General features: G+C 35.0%; 1 protein-coding gene across 3 annotated transcripts; it reads left to right on the top strand.

Annotated features, from left to right (window-relative positions):
• Nucleotides 1-491: 491 nt before the first annotated feature.
• LOC128998320 (choline/ethanolamine kinase-like) lies at nt 492-15,040 on the top strand. Of its 3 annotated transcripts, none has more exons than XM_054424411.1 (9): nt 492-570; nt 2,326-2,505; nt 2,973-3,072; nt 3,788-3,916; nt 6,757-6,890; nt 8,034-8,150; nt 9,679-9,958; nt 10,510-10,701; nt 14,651-15,040. In XM_054424411.1, exons 2-9 carry the CDS (start codon nt 2,327-2,329, stop codon nt 14,723-14,725), a joined length of 1,206 nt encoding a protein of 401 aa, XP_054280386.1. In that variant the 5' UTR covers nt 492-570; nt 2,326; the 3' UTR covers nt 14,726-15,040. The 3 variants fall into 3 exon arrangements, with proteins under 3 accessions (XP_054280386.1, XP_054280385.1, XP_054280387.1); XM_054424410.1 differs by lacking the exon at nt 492-570 and adding an exon at nt 588-632; XM_054424412.1 differs by lacking the exon at nt 492-570 and adding an exon at nt 1,687-1,742.
• The last annotated feature ends 120 nt before the right edge of the window (nt 15,041-15,160 follow it).

The raw sequence follows: 15,160 nt of genomic DNA, 5'->3' as shown, positions 1-15,160 counted from the left end.
ATAACTCTACACAAAAATTAAATTACGGTATTTGTGGCGATTAGTATTGTTTTACTAAACTTCATGACGATGGAGGAAAACAAACTATAATAAAAAAAAAACTCTGAAATAGTAGGTACCGTGATTGGTGATAGATAGATAGCTAAAAGTAAATCATCACGATCAAAAATCATTATATTTTTTTCATTCTTAGAATAAAACAAACTAAGCTAAATCTTTTACAGCATTATTTCTAGCATGTGGCTTCATAAATAGTTTTAAAGTTTCAACTAAAAAAACGTTGCATAGTTGGCAGGCTTAAAGAAGATAAAAGGTTGTAGAATATAAAAATTACGTGGATGAAGATTCATTCAAGAAAGATAATACAATCTGTTCTAGTGATAAGATTAATTAGGGAATTAATTGAGGTATAATAATCCACAGATAGATAAGTTAAAGTTGCCTTCATATATAATCTCCGACTTAATATTGTTGTATAGTTAGAGATCGAGGTTAGGGTTAAAATTGCTTGCCGGTGTTGCAATAGTATCGACTTTGTTGTTCAGGCGCAGAGTTCTGTCGTCTGCTTAGGTATGCATCAAGCAAGGTTATGTTTGCCTACGTAGCTTAGTTTGTTTCTCAAAATATTTTGGGTTAGATAGCTTAATAATCTGTATTGTAGTTTAGGAAATTTTCATTCACTTAATTAAGTCTTATGCCAATAACCTATATTTTGTTTCTGCTTGTATGTTAATCTATAGTTTGTCAACATTATATAAATTAAGTTACCGTTAGCTATAATGAAACGATTATTTCCGTAAGTAATGTTCCATGCTAGGCCTAGATAATTTGATGAAGTAAAATGATAAAGTGCACCTAATTAATTGTGTAGGTTTTGATAAATGTTTATTAACTTATCAACAAATTCTAAGTGTCCTATATAGCTATTCATATTATTTACCTTGATCAAGAAATTTTCAGTTTTAACTAGGCCTATTGTTTATTGTAATGTAAGGGCAGGACTACACGAAGCCGACAATCAGCAGCGTATTGAACGCAAGAGCAATGACTACACGAGCGCATAGAACGCTGCCGACTGTTCTCGCCGAATGTGACTGACATTTGGACCGTACCAATATGGAATAAACACGATACAGGTCGGATGTGTAGCTGGTATGGTATTGTTGCTGGCTGTTAGGAGAAATGTCGTGCAAAGAGGCGTTGGTAGTCACACCGAACATTATCAAGTCGTTTAGTAACAGGGCAGTTTCAAGCATAATGTTTAATACTCATAGAATGTAAGTTACCTAGACAAATTTTTTTCAGCAAAACAAATACACATATTTAGACACAAAAAAACAATCAGACGACTCCAATCACAACAAGTAATTTAGAATCGGACTCGCCCATGTGAGGGGAGGGATGTATCAAAGCGCGGGAGAAATGCTGGTTGCCGCTACGTGTAGTCCGGCCCGCCGACGATCTGCCTGCGTATTTCACGCATCCAGAGGCGTTAGATCTGCCGAACGCCAGAATTTCGCGTCCTCACCAGGCAGAAAAAACGCTCATGTAGTCCACATCATGTAAAGCTATAGTCTCAGCAAAAAAAGCAGACGGTCGGCGGCGTTTCATACGCTCGTGTAGTCCTAATGTAATGTTGATTGTAATGAGCTTAACTAAATATTTATTTTACAGCAATGAGGTACTGGTAGCAAAGTGGTAGAACATAAATTATCAATATTAGGCCAAGGATTTATCTTGGGGTTAAGTATGAACTATTAAATTATAGTAGTTTTTGTAGCCTAAACAAAGATTTTTAATGTGACATTAAGGCCACGTTTACACGAACCCAGTTGACGGACAGGTTTACTTGCCTCAGTTGCCGATAAACTTGAAATAAGTCACTAAAGTTAATCTATTAGTATTAGTGTTACCCAGTTTCAAGAATTTTTTAAATAAGTTACCATTTTGTTTTACAGTTTCCTTTAGTTTTTTAGGAGTTTGTTTCCTGATGTGCATTTTGCCAAAGGTTATGGCATCTTCAGGGGTCACTATGTTATGCTTACATCCTAAATATATACAAAGTTTATGTACATAAGAGTCATCACTGCACTGTTTGTTTAATCACACTGTTAACACTCGCGGCGCGGCAGGCGTGTGATGCTAGAAGTAAGCCTCCCGAGCTCTCAACACGCGCCCCTCTAGGTAAAGCTTTGATATGGATGAAAATTTGATTAATATTGTTAAACATCTGCGCTTGTATAAAAAACATAGCCTATATGACATGATACTACAATTTAAAACTAGAATTTATCAGCAGTTTGAATGTATGCAACATGTTTTCAGAATGTTGAAGCTTGCCACTAAGGAGCTGGTAGGGGTGGGAATGTGTGGAAGTTCAGCGCAGGGTCCACTAGTTCCTACCCAGAGTCATGTACGTGACACTGCATTCCGATACTGCCGGGAGTTCCTGCCTGGAGCCTGGCGGAACATCCAGTACACGGATCTCCTTGTTGATAGAGTCAGGTGATGAACAGGATAGGATGAAGTGTGTATTACATTCACCAGTTCTACTTAGTACTACGGTATGCTCCACTACTCCAGTGAAGCATAGACATTTTTTGAAAGAAAAGGCAAAATGCACTTTAGGGTACCGTGTACTGGTAGTTCATATTTTCATAATTTTGCACACTATCACTAGGCCTATATCATGTTTCATGTCACACTAAATATTAATACCAGATACCAAAATGGATATGCATAGGGTATCAAAAATTGAAGAAAATCAAATTTTGACAGCAGCACACACTATGATTGGATCATTTAACTTAATTAATCAATTAATAAGAAATTAGCTAGAGCTGATCCATATAGATGGGTTGTCTATTTTACTTAACATCAATAGCTACCTACTATTCAAGAGCTACTATTCAACTGATATGAGAAAGCCTGAACATTATTTTGGATTTCTAACATGTAATTGTTGTTTCCAGTGGAGGACTGAGTAACCTATTATATTGCTGTCAACTGGCCGATCATGTCAAGTCATTTGAACAGGAGCCCAGGAAATGTTTAATACGATTTTATGGACAGGTTAGGAGATGTGCATTAAAATAATTAATAATGATACTTATTTTTGTCTCTGAGTAATTTATTATCTCTGAGTTAAATTTATTCTATTCAAAATCTCACATACAAATCAAAGGAAGGGTTAAATCGAGGAATTATCAGTTTGATAATTTATCATGCAACCTAGCTAGCCAAACAAAATTACTGTTACCATCAGTCTTTAATATGCTATATTACAATCGATAATGCTATAGTATCAGAATTCAGCCATGCTGGATGTATCGAATTGCTTCACTGCCTTCGACGAGCTGAAACTTAAACTTTCTCTCTCAAAACACCAAGTTGAAATGAATAAAGGAATTTTCTTCACTACATCTCTGATTTGGCATTAGATTTTGTTGAATGATAATTGTTGTAGTTTTCAGAATGAGAATAGAATACAGTGTTTTTGGGATGTGCGGTTTACAGCATTTCAGCAATGTTGAAAACTCCATAGCCTACCTCAACTGTGTGGATTAAAATATAGCACGACATGGTCAATAAGTGAAAGATTATTTTAAAAAAAATTTCACTGTGATGAAATTTAAAGCTGGAACTATATTTTATAATAAGCTAGCTAATAAGAGGCACTATTTTATCAGTGTAGAATCCAATATAACAAAACAATCTGTTTATACATTATGTATCGTGAACACTACATACAGCATTACATTATGTATTCATTTCACTTATTTTCCAGGTTAACAGAGAGAGGGCTTTGGAAACTCTGATCACCGAGTGTATGATTCTAACATTACTCTCGGAGCGTCAGCAAGGCCCAAGACTTTATGGTGTTTTCCCAGGAGGACGCTTGGAGGAGTACATTGCTGTGAGTTTACGTGACATTTTCAACAACATTTACCTTAGAATAATCATGTAAATTACTCTACAGTTTTGAGCAAATTATGATATGAACAAAATCTTTGAAATGGTAACTATTCAACCCTACTAACTATATTATGAAGGTTATAGTAGAAAATTGAAATGCATCTACAACTCTGGAATTTAGGTGATTCTATAGTGCAACAGACTTTGGAACCATAGGAGGAATGTTGTGGATCCCTTTCCAGTGACACCAACCAAATGTTTCACTGTTCTTCATTTTTGTATTGAAATGAAATGAAATTAAAAATTCTTTATTTTACCAGGCAAAGTTAGGGCCACATGGCCCTCTCTTACACTTAACCTGACAAACTTAAATATAAATATAATAAATTTAATACAATGAAATTTCTTAATCTAATATAAATATAACTTATATATTTAACACATCAAGAACACGTTAAACAAAAATTCAATTAAAAAAATAGTAATTATTATAAATAGAATATACAAAAGAAAACACGTTCACACTCTCACACGCATACGCACCAGCAATCACGCAAAGACGCAGAAGCCCTAGGACACGCCCGCCGAGACCATTTGCTCAAAGAAGGAGATTTTTTAGTGCCGCCACAAACTGGGAGCGTTTATCAAGGGAATGTGTAGGGGTAGGCTGTTCCAAAGATGGCAAGCGGTAACAACAAAAGCCCTGTCATAAGCGGTGGTCACATGATGAGGTATACGCAATGTGATCGAAAAAGAACGAGAAATTCGTGAACTACCTTGAGACACAAATTTAAAATCTGATGTAAAATATTTCGGGGAGCCTGATTTCAAAATTAAAAAGACCAATGACAAAATTTTGATGGATCTTTGATAATTTAATTTCAAGATGTTTGCCTCAAGGTAGTATGGCGTGATATGCTCCACACGCCACAGACCATAGACAATTCTCAAAGCGTAATTCTGAGACCGCTGGAACATACCCGCCTGAATCACAGTCATGTCATTGATCAATGAGTTGCAGTAACTGAAGTGGGGTAGTACAAGTGATTTGATCAAATGAAGTTTTGTGTGTTGTGGCAAAAAGTTCTGCAATCTTTTCAGTGCATGTATGGAGGCAAAAACCTTTTTTAGTGTGTCCGTAACTGCTGTGTCCCAAGTAAGTGAAGAGTTGAAAGATATGCCAAGATTCTTTACTTTGTCGTAGTAGGGAAGTGCTTTGCCACTTACTGTGATTGGGTTTATTGAGTCTAAGTCAATTGAAAGGCGAAGTCGAGGGTGGCAGATTACAATCGGTTTTGTCTTTTCGTGATTTAGTCTCAGTCCATGATTCTCAGTCCAAGTAACAATTCGGTTGACATCTTCATTGATCCTTCTGACACAGTCATTTTCGTTGTTTGCAGTAAAATAGTCATATATTTGTAAGTCGTCAGCGTACATGTGGTGTTTACAGTTGGTCAAGGTCGAGTTTATGTCGTTGACGTACAGTACAAAGAGCAGTGGTCGAAGGATTGATCCAAGGGTTGTATTGTGCCAGGTTACCCCTTAACTTATATGATATGTTCCCAACACCAGTGGGGCAGTGGTGTAGTCATAGATTTTCCAGTATAGGAACACTCCCCAAGGTCATGGAAACATATAGGTTTTTTACTCCTACTGTAGAGGTTTTTTACTCCTACTGTATAGGTTATTAGAAAAAATCTGAGTGTGTTTCCTTTTGTTCCCGCCCCACTACACTACTGAGTGGTGGTGATAAAGCTTTTTCAGACCCTGTGTTTAAAGTGAAAATTTGTTGCAACTTCTCATTCCGTCACTGGCTAGCAAAAAAAAAGTCATATTCAATTTAGTAGAGATGTTGTTTATGTTACATTCCAATAATGTCTGTAGAAATTTCACACGCTCACTTTGAATGTTGATTGTTACATAATACAACAAAAAAGGAATGAGTTTCAAATACTCGTTGACATCAGATGGATGATGTAATTTCGTTAACCACTTGTAACCTGGATTTTCTTAACACTGAGGAATTTTCGTTGATGGCTTTAATTCGCACATGTCATGTTATCTTTACGGTCTAATTAAACTAATCAGTACATAGATGATAATGCAGCTTTGTTGTATTTAATCCCTTTCCTGCGCACTACGATTTAAGTAAGCTATAATAGGTGATGTTTATATAATTTTTTAATTTGTTTAATCAAGGCCCCTTGATTAGATTGTGCAATGTTGATTTGAAAGGCCTTATATTTTCACAATACAACTAAGTTTTTAAAATTCTCCTTGTTGTTGGCTAATGTATCCTCAAACACTAAAAACTTTCACAATTATAATAAGTACAGAGTCCTCCTATTGTGTCAGCTATTTTATTTTTAATCCTCCAATTCCAAACTAAAGATTGAAAATTTTTTAAGGTTGGTTTACAAAGCTAACTGTGTCACTGCAATTGTTGTGCAGGGGATGTTGTCAGAAATATCAGAAAAGCTTGCTATGTCACAATGAGCATCATCGAAACTGGCAATATTGCCAAAGTTAGTGATATTTTAAAAACTGTGACAAAATCATCAATACCGCAAATGTCAGCCAAATTTGAAATGTCGCCTCAAAAAGTGGAGTAATTGGCGATAATACCACAAATGTCGGTGAAGGTAATTATATAACAGCGAATGCAAAGCTCCGTGAACAATAGAGAAGCTGAAGATTCTCTATAACATTGCAGCAACATTTTCATTGGCTCCTGTGATTGTGGTGATGTTCTTATCACCTCATACATTTTTGTGTTAAGAGTGTGCAGTTACTTATGTTGAAGTTAAGTCATTTTATAAAACAACAAATTGTTGCTTGCAGGCAAGATCATTGCTGACAAAGGAGTTAGCTGTTCCAGCCATTTCTGAGGGAATCGCACAGAACCTAGCAACAATGCACCTCATGGATGTTCCAATGAACAAAAGTCCAAGTCGTATGTGGAATTTAATGGAGAGGTGAGATTTTAGTTGAAAATTTATCGTCTACCATGCAAGATATTTCTTACGCTCAATGACTACTGCTTCCATTAACATAGCCAAGATTTTAATAAGCTCAAAAAAAAGCTTGTCTAAAAAAAATAATAATAATTTTATTGTGTTCCTTTTTGTTCAGTGTACCTAATGTCCATGCAATATATTTTTACACATACGCTGTGTCGTTTTGATACTTTCTCAGTTGTGTTTGTTTTAACTCCTGATTGTTTAAAGTGTTGAAAATGGCATGGAATTAATGTGTCTGAACCAGAAGGATTCCACGGCAATTGAAGTTTTATTTTTGTCCTTCCTTGTTGATGAAATTGACCAACCTGGCTTAAAGAATGTATGCATTCAGGTAATGTTGTTTGTAGGGATGGACGAGATTGGATTTTTAGTTCGAGACGAGACGAGACAAGATTTTTTATTTCTCATAAAATTTCGAGACGAGATCGAGACGGGATTTCCCTTCTCATACACAACGGGAAATGCACGTTCAAAATCTTTACCTGATTTTGTAACATTGTTAGATGACTGTTTAAATACTAAAATAATGATAATAGGCAAGAATATTTACAATCTTTTATTAAAAAACATCAGCATAACATTTTTTTATTAATCACGCCTAACTTATTAAAAATGCCTACGATTAGGAAACATAGTGATATCAGTTAGGATAGAGTTCAACTTATCCCAAAATAAAATAAATCATAAAATAAAAGCAATATTAATTTTTATAAAATAGTTACTTGTTTTGACTTTTTATAGTAATAAAACATTCCTTACACTGCTTACACAACAAAACTTCTCAAATGTTATTAAAGTAATATTATTCAAATAAAAAGTAATATTTACATTTAAAGAATTAGTTAAATAAGAACGCCTTCGCAAAGGAAACGCAACTACAACACGCTCCTGTATTGCGGGTATTGCATTGACTTTCTGCAGGCGTTTTTAATTTTTTTTTTTTTTTTTTTTTTTTTATTCTCGTCTCGATAAAAATCTCGGCCAAAAAGAAATCTCGTCTCGTGTAACGAGATTTAAAATTTCCCGAAAATTTCCCGAAATTTCGAGACTTGACCATCCCTAGTTGTTTGTTTGATTGACATCTCGTCATGTTCACAGGTGGCTTGAGACAGCTGAGTATCTCGTAGAGCAAGGGTTCAGTGACAATGCTGATTGGGAGAACATGATCTTGAAACTGCAAGAGCTTGATGTCAGAGCAGAGTATAACTGGCTGAGGTAGAATACTTACAACAATTAATACAAACTAGTAAACAGAAGACAGGTAGGGTGATAAGAGGCCAAAGTCTAACATCCAGCAACGGCCCAATGACAAATGTCACTTGAACTGTCAGTGCTCTGTCACCAACCTTTGCGGGAAGTTCCCGTTGACCAGTAATTTCGGTATTAAATCTAGTAGACCTAATTTTCGTCTTGTGGTGTACTGTGTGTTAATACAATGAATCAGGTCATGGAAACAAGTAGACTATAATAGATTTTTTAAATAAAAAAAAATGTATTTTTTTAAATTTTTCTCTTAGATATGGAAATATCAAATTTTTAAACAGCCATTGTGTAGAGCTTAAAAAAAAATTGTTCATTAAGTATTGTACAATTAAAGGTGACAGGGTAAATTTCAAAAACTTTACATTTTTACATGTTATTCTTATGGAGAAATAGAAAACTGTTGAAGTTTACTTCTTATATAAGTTACTTGATATATGTTTATCAAATTTGGCAAATTTATTTACTTGTTTCATCCTATACTATTAACGTTTGGTCAGAAAACACGTTTTACTTTCCCCTAGCAGTAAACCTAAGATCTTGATAAATCTCATTTAAGTTATTTAAATGGGGAGTAAATATGTCTTGTTTATGGAAATAATATTTAGTAAAAAATAAAAATCCAATCAGACTAATTGAAATTTGCTCAGGCTGTAGGTTTGCTGCGGCAGGAGTATTTTAATACTTCAAAATATAAATAGATATTTGAAAACAGTAGCTCAGTGGTACAGTAGACCCCCTCTTAACCGACCCTAATCGGACCGAACCTAGGTCGGATAACTCAAATGGTCGGTTAAAAAAGGTTGTCCCTAAAAACTTGTAAAAATGAAGTGCTATTCATTTGGAATGATATATATAATCATTACTGAAGTCGTGTGTGCATTATTTACAAAATAAACTACACTTATTTCCGTTTTTTCTTAAGCATTAGCAATAGAAAAGTAAAAAATGACTTAACCCTTCCCGGACGGGCAAAATCATGACATAGGACGGGAAAAAATTAGAGGAAAAAATAAAAATTAATTTTTCATATTTGCGATTTTTGGTTAATGCGATTAAGAGGGGGTCTACTGTAAGGCCTTTAATTAATGCTGCCAGACTTTGCTATTTCGAGACTGGCCAATGTATGGTACCATTTCATCATCACCTGGTCACCTACAGCGTGCCTATTTGAATTAAATGATAATGTTACTTCACTGTTTTTTATCAAACAAGTTTTGTTTGGAGACACATTTATTAAGGACTGGGTAAAAACTAAAAAGTTACCAAATAACTGAACAAGGGTTCAACTTTTAATGGAATTCTCAATGTTAATAATAATTATCATAGGTTTAATATGTGGACATCACATAATAGATTTATTAAAAACAAGTTGTTTCACCCTTTCTGTACAAAACATGTTCTCTGACACCCTAGTGAAAATTTAGAGTAGTTTATATTTTGGTTAAAGAAATACACAACTTTATATTTAATTTATTCGCAGGAATATCCTGAAAGAAGTATCCTCTCCAGTGGTGTTTTGCCACAACGACTTGCAAGAAGGAAATATTCTACTACGACAGTCTGAAGATGGTTCCGATCCACCCTTAGACCATGTCACTGCCGATGATCTAGTATTCATAGACTACGAGTATTGCAGTTACAATTGGCGGGGGTTTGACATGGCCAATCATTTTCTTGAGTGGATGTACGACTATAAAAATGATTCTCATCCATATTTCTGGGCAAGACCAGTTGAAAGACATGCAACCAAGGATCAAAAGGTAAAATTTTTTATGAGAACTTTAAACTAATGAAAAATTAATTATAACCAACTGAGCTTTATTGTTGCTGTAAATATGTAGTAAATGAAACGTTCTCGTAAAAAAATTATGTGCAAATCAGGCCTGTGATTTGCAATTGATACACTATGGGCTCCAAAAGATAATTGCTCCCATTTCCACCTACTTTGTGGGGAATTTTCTTTTACCTTATGCCCCTAACAAACCCTGGACTTGGGACCATTTATTAAAGCGTGCATATAAAGGTGCATATAAATATAAATTGAAAGGGATTATCCTAAAGTGTCTGAGGAAATTAACAACTTTTGAAATAATAGTGAATTTTATATTTTAAGCTGTATTTGTAGTATTCCATCACTCTCTTTTAAGATAGTTCAAAGAATTTCTTTTTAACTTTTAAACATGCATTCTAAATATTGTTTTTACAATTCATGCAGATGACATGATTGATCAAAGCGAAAGTTTAGACTTCAATTTGGGAAAATGATTTCTTTCTTGTTGAATGTTTTTTATCCAAGTGATTCTTTCCACAGGAAAGATTTGTCAATGCTTACCTAGAAACCCTGAAGAATTCCCCTGGTTATAAAGAGAAGCCTGAAGACACTGTGGAAAACATCATGAAAGAGATCGAATTCTACACTCTGGCATCACACCTGTTCTGGGCTTTTTGGAGTGTAGTTTCCAACTCAAAAATGTTCTCCAGGGAAGTGGAATTTGACTACTGGGTAAGATATTCATTTATATTCATATTCAGATAAGCATTTTATTCGAGTCACCATTTTAGAATACCACGAGTCACCATTTTAGAATACCACGTACACATTATACCATCAATGTAATAGAAAACATACAGCTGTAAGAGCAATAACTTTACCAAAAGAAAGAAAACTAGAATTAACTTACAATAGGCTACCTATTTATTCCTAACTTATCTACGACAACCTTTATGAACCTTAAGATGAAAGAGATTGTATAAATACTTAGTGAGAAAGTCAATCCCACTTGTAAATGATCTGTTACACTAAAAGTAACAGTCTTTTTAATACAAAGAGTGGTAAATTGAAAATTTTTCTCTGCATAGCTTTAATTATTGACCAATGAAATGTGTATCATAAGCCTATCTGCCTATAGGTATGTATTTAAATTTAAATACATATATATTATATAGTTTTACTCACGAATACTAGAAAAATACCCGGTATGGATCATAAACATAAACAAATGACGTTGCTGGCCCGAATCCTATACTAATAGCATTGAACATATGTTTTGGCAGTTCCATTTAAGCAATGTTAAATAATGTTTATTTTTGGGCCAAAAATATCATTTGTTGATGTTTCTGATCCATACCAATATTTTTCTAGTAATCGTGGTTTTACTTAAATTTAAGTGAATTTTCCCTGTAGGGAAGGAGCTTTTACCGTAGGTTTCATGGTAAGACCCAAACTCTACACCTATCTACTTTTTCATAAAAAAAAAAACACACTATTTGCTAAAATTTATATAAAGGTGTCCTTAAGCATGATGACTCAAGTAAAAATTATCCGATTTTGATCCAAATTTGGTACGAACGTGTAAACCTAGAAATATCCAAATGATTAAATAACTTACGTCATCAATCCATAAATTTCTGTGGAGAACGCGTTTCAACCATCAGGTCATCCTCAGCTCCACTGTCACTAGGTTGAATCTGTTTCTATGTTGCATTGATTTTGTAGCAACAACGTCGATATATTAAACAAATAGGACAAACACATTTTACGTTCATTACACATATACGACACGTACGAAACATTTAAATGACGATAAAACTACGATTATAACACCGTGCGCACGGTGTTATAATCGTAGTTTTATCGTCATTTAAATGTTTCGTACGTGTCGTATATGTGTAATGAACGTAAAATGTGTTTGTCCTATTTGTTTAATATATCGACGTTGTTGCTACAAAATCAATGCAACATAGAAACAGATTCAACCTAGTGACAGTGGAGCTGAGGATGACCTGATGGTTGAAACGCGTTCTCCACAGAAATTTATGGATTGATGACGTAAGTTATTTAATTATTTGATAACTCAATCCGTTGTGCTACAGTATCAACATTATATATCCAAATGAGTTTGCGAACCCGTATGATTGGACTAGCCTATTCCAAAGAAACATAAGGAATAAAACTAAGTGCACAGAAGATTAAGAAACGTGCAAGCAAGTGGGACCATGTAAGTCAGTGAGTTAAAGCTCCGAGGGATTTTGTTGTAGTTCAAAGCAGGCGTCTCCAACCTACGGCTCGTGGGCCGCATCACAGAAAACATAGGTACTACTATAACCCAGAATGCCAACTGCATGGTAAAAACCATTAAGTGTTTTGAGAGAGCTTTGCCTGTCAATCCGTAGGCAGCGCCACCAGCGTTGCCATGCACTCAGCATAGCAACGCTGGTGGCGCTGCCTACGAATTGACAGGCAAAGCTCTCTCACACTTAATGCTTTTTACCATGCGGTTGGCATTCTGGGTTATAGTAGTATGTTTTCTGTGGCCGCATCCACAAAGAGCAAGGCAAAGTCCTACTGAGAAGTAATTGAGAAATAATCCTTACTCAAGGTCCGGCAACACCTACGAGCATATTGTGCGGTTTCGGCATTATTGTGATCGTCTCCTCCTATTGCAACTGTACTGTAAACATCTCTAGCGGTTTCATTAATAGTGTGATGAACTCTAGGGATCACGATTTACTTATGATGTTAAAACAGAACCAATGGAACGTCGTAATGAGTTTGGGCGCATTGGCTATTGGTGATCCATTTAATCCCTGGTCCATTCCAAATTCAAGGACTATTCTCCTTGCCCAAGTTGGTTGGACACCCTGTTTAAATATGTGTATTGTGTATAGTACACTTCTTTCACTTTCCATGTTTATTCCGATAAAAAAAATTCTTTAAGCATGTGCAAATTACCATGTGCCATGTACCAATCGAGCTATCTAAATACAGATTGTCCAAGGACAACAAATTGTAACCCTGATTGGGCTGACCTTGAAGGGGCAAATACAAAATACTGTTCATTTTAGCTTCACACTCCTTGTAAACTAATTGTTCCATTACAATTAAATTTTTGATAAGTTTTGGAGTTGTGTCATTGTGTCATCCTGTGTTTTCATCAGCACTACCTAAGAACTCCCATTACAGAACAAATATAATATCATAGTAAATATACTGTACAATTAATTTATATTTTAGGTACTTTATTGAATTTGAAAAATCAACACGTTTGACGAATTATAAATATGACAAACACAATTTAAATACCCATACAAAATTATGTGAGGTAAGTCAGTTATTGTTTTTTTTTTTGTCACAGCATCGATCGCACAAATTACGTAAAAAAACCTTAGTAAGTCAACAAGTTATATAAATAAGCAATTAAAAAATCAGAAAGAAAATGTCAAAACCTACCGCTGAGCTCTTAATTAGAAAACTACCTCATTGTAAGTTATTTGGAGAGACCTACCTTTCTGCACTGAAATGTTAACAGTTTGGGCCCGCCTTTCCTCCAAACATTGATGATGCAGCCCTCGAGTAAAAAAGGTTGGAGACTTCTGGTATTAAGTAATAAAGTCTCTTACACAATTCAATTTTAAAAAGGTTCAAATACCTGCTATTAGGCAATCCAATCTTGTTGCAAACACAACTATATTTTTGTTAGTCTGGACTCAAACTACACCGGGTTAGCATCCTCTGTTTCTTAACTGATCGGTTACCATAAATGTTTTGTATTCGTGTTTGTGTCATGTTTAAGGCCTGTTTTGCCAGAAGCGGCTGGTGCGTCTGACGCTTAGCGATTATCTCTCTAGCGATCATTATTCAGCGTCCATCGCTCGGGGCTATTTCGCCAGAAGCGTCTGTTCTTTGCGATTATTTGATCAGTGAGTGGTTTTCTTTGGTGGCAAAATGAGTGCTGCTTTGTGAAATGATCTGTAAAAAGCAAATAGTGAAGTATTTGTTACCCAAGGAATTGGATGATGAAGAGATTTTAGAAATTTTGTGCGAACCCAGGGAAGAAGTGTGTTCTATGTTTTTGAAGAGGCCTGAAGAGGGATATTATATAAATTATTAATAGGAAATCACCTACGCTCTAGGAAAACGGGGTGTACTTAAATGGTTTCAATCAATTTATTATCTTCTTCGGTTTTAAATCCCCACTTTGAATGTGTCATGTCATTTAACTTACAAACTGAGTTAAAAACACAACTAAAAATTTAAGAACGGTCGAACAGCAAAATTTGTGTTTCTTCTTCTAATAGACGCTAGCGACTGATCTCCGCAGTGATCAACGATAGACACTGGCGGCTTTAGCGATAAACGCTTCTGGCAAAATAGACTAACCTGAAACAATGCAAAGCAGTGGTCAGCGATTGACGCGGAGCGATCATCACTGAGCGATAGACACACCAGCCACTTCTGGCAAAACAGGCCTTTAAATGTTTATTTATTTTTGTGTTAAATAATATGAAGATTATACAGCCTGATGATGACTCCGCATAGGAGCCGAAAGATTGGATTCCTAATAGTAGGTATTTGAAACTTGATAACACTATTTGGCAATCCGGAGGCTAACATCTACAATGAAACAAATCGATAGATTGTTTCACTAAAGATTATTTCTGATGTGTTTCAGTGCTATGGAGAAAGAAGGTTTGATGGATATTTCAACCAGAAGCAGAAGCTCATAAAAGATTACAATTTGTGTTGAATGTGATGTGAAGTGAACAGCGAGTGGCTTCCCAAAGACTGAACCAACAAAGTGCTGACAATAAGATTTTTCCAATCCTTTGCTGTGATTTGGTGTTATTCCTACAAGTAACACACTCGTATTGTTATTACCTTAGTTGCTGTGTATATATTTTTGTTAGTTAACTAAGTTTTTGTCACAATGTGTTGAAATAAGTTATACTTAAAGTAGTTAGATACTTATAAGTGATAGAAGTCTATTGACATTAAAACTGTTTCCTATTTTCAAGCAAAACCTGCTTATTGAATAAAAATATATTTATTTTCTTTGCTATTACTGAATGTTTTCTTCCAGCCTTAATTGACTTGACCTTTAGGTTGGGGGAGTATTGTTAGTTGTTATTTGAACTATTGTTATTTGAGTATTGTTATATTGCCATTTAAACTTTCAAATCAC

The sequence above is a fragment of the Macrosteles quadrilineatus genome, unplaced genomic scaffold, assembly GCF_028750875.1.
Source record: "Macrosteles quadrilineatus isolate MER2022 unplaced genomic scaffold, UCM_ALF_1.0 Scaffold_7__1_contigs__length_78375512, whole genome shotgun sequence".
NCBI lineage: Eukaryota > Metazoa > Arthropoda > Insecta > Hemiptera > Cicadellidae > Macrosteles > Macrosteles quadrilineatus.
This window is presented reverse-complemented; position numbering and strand designations above follow the sequence as displayed.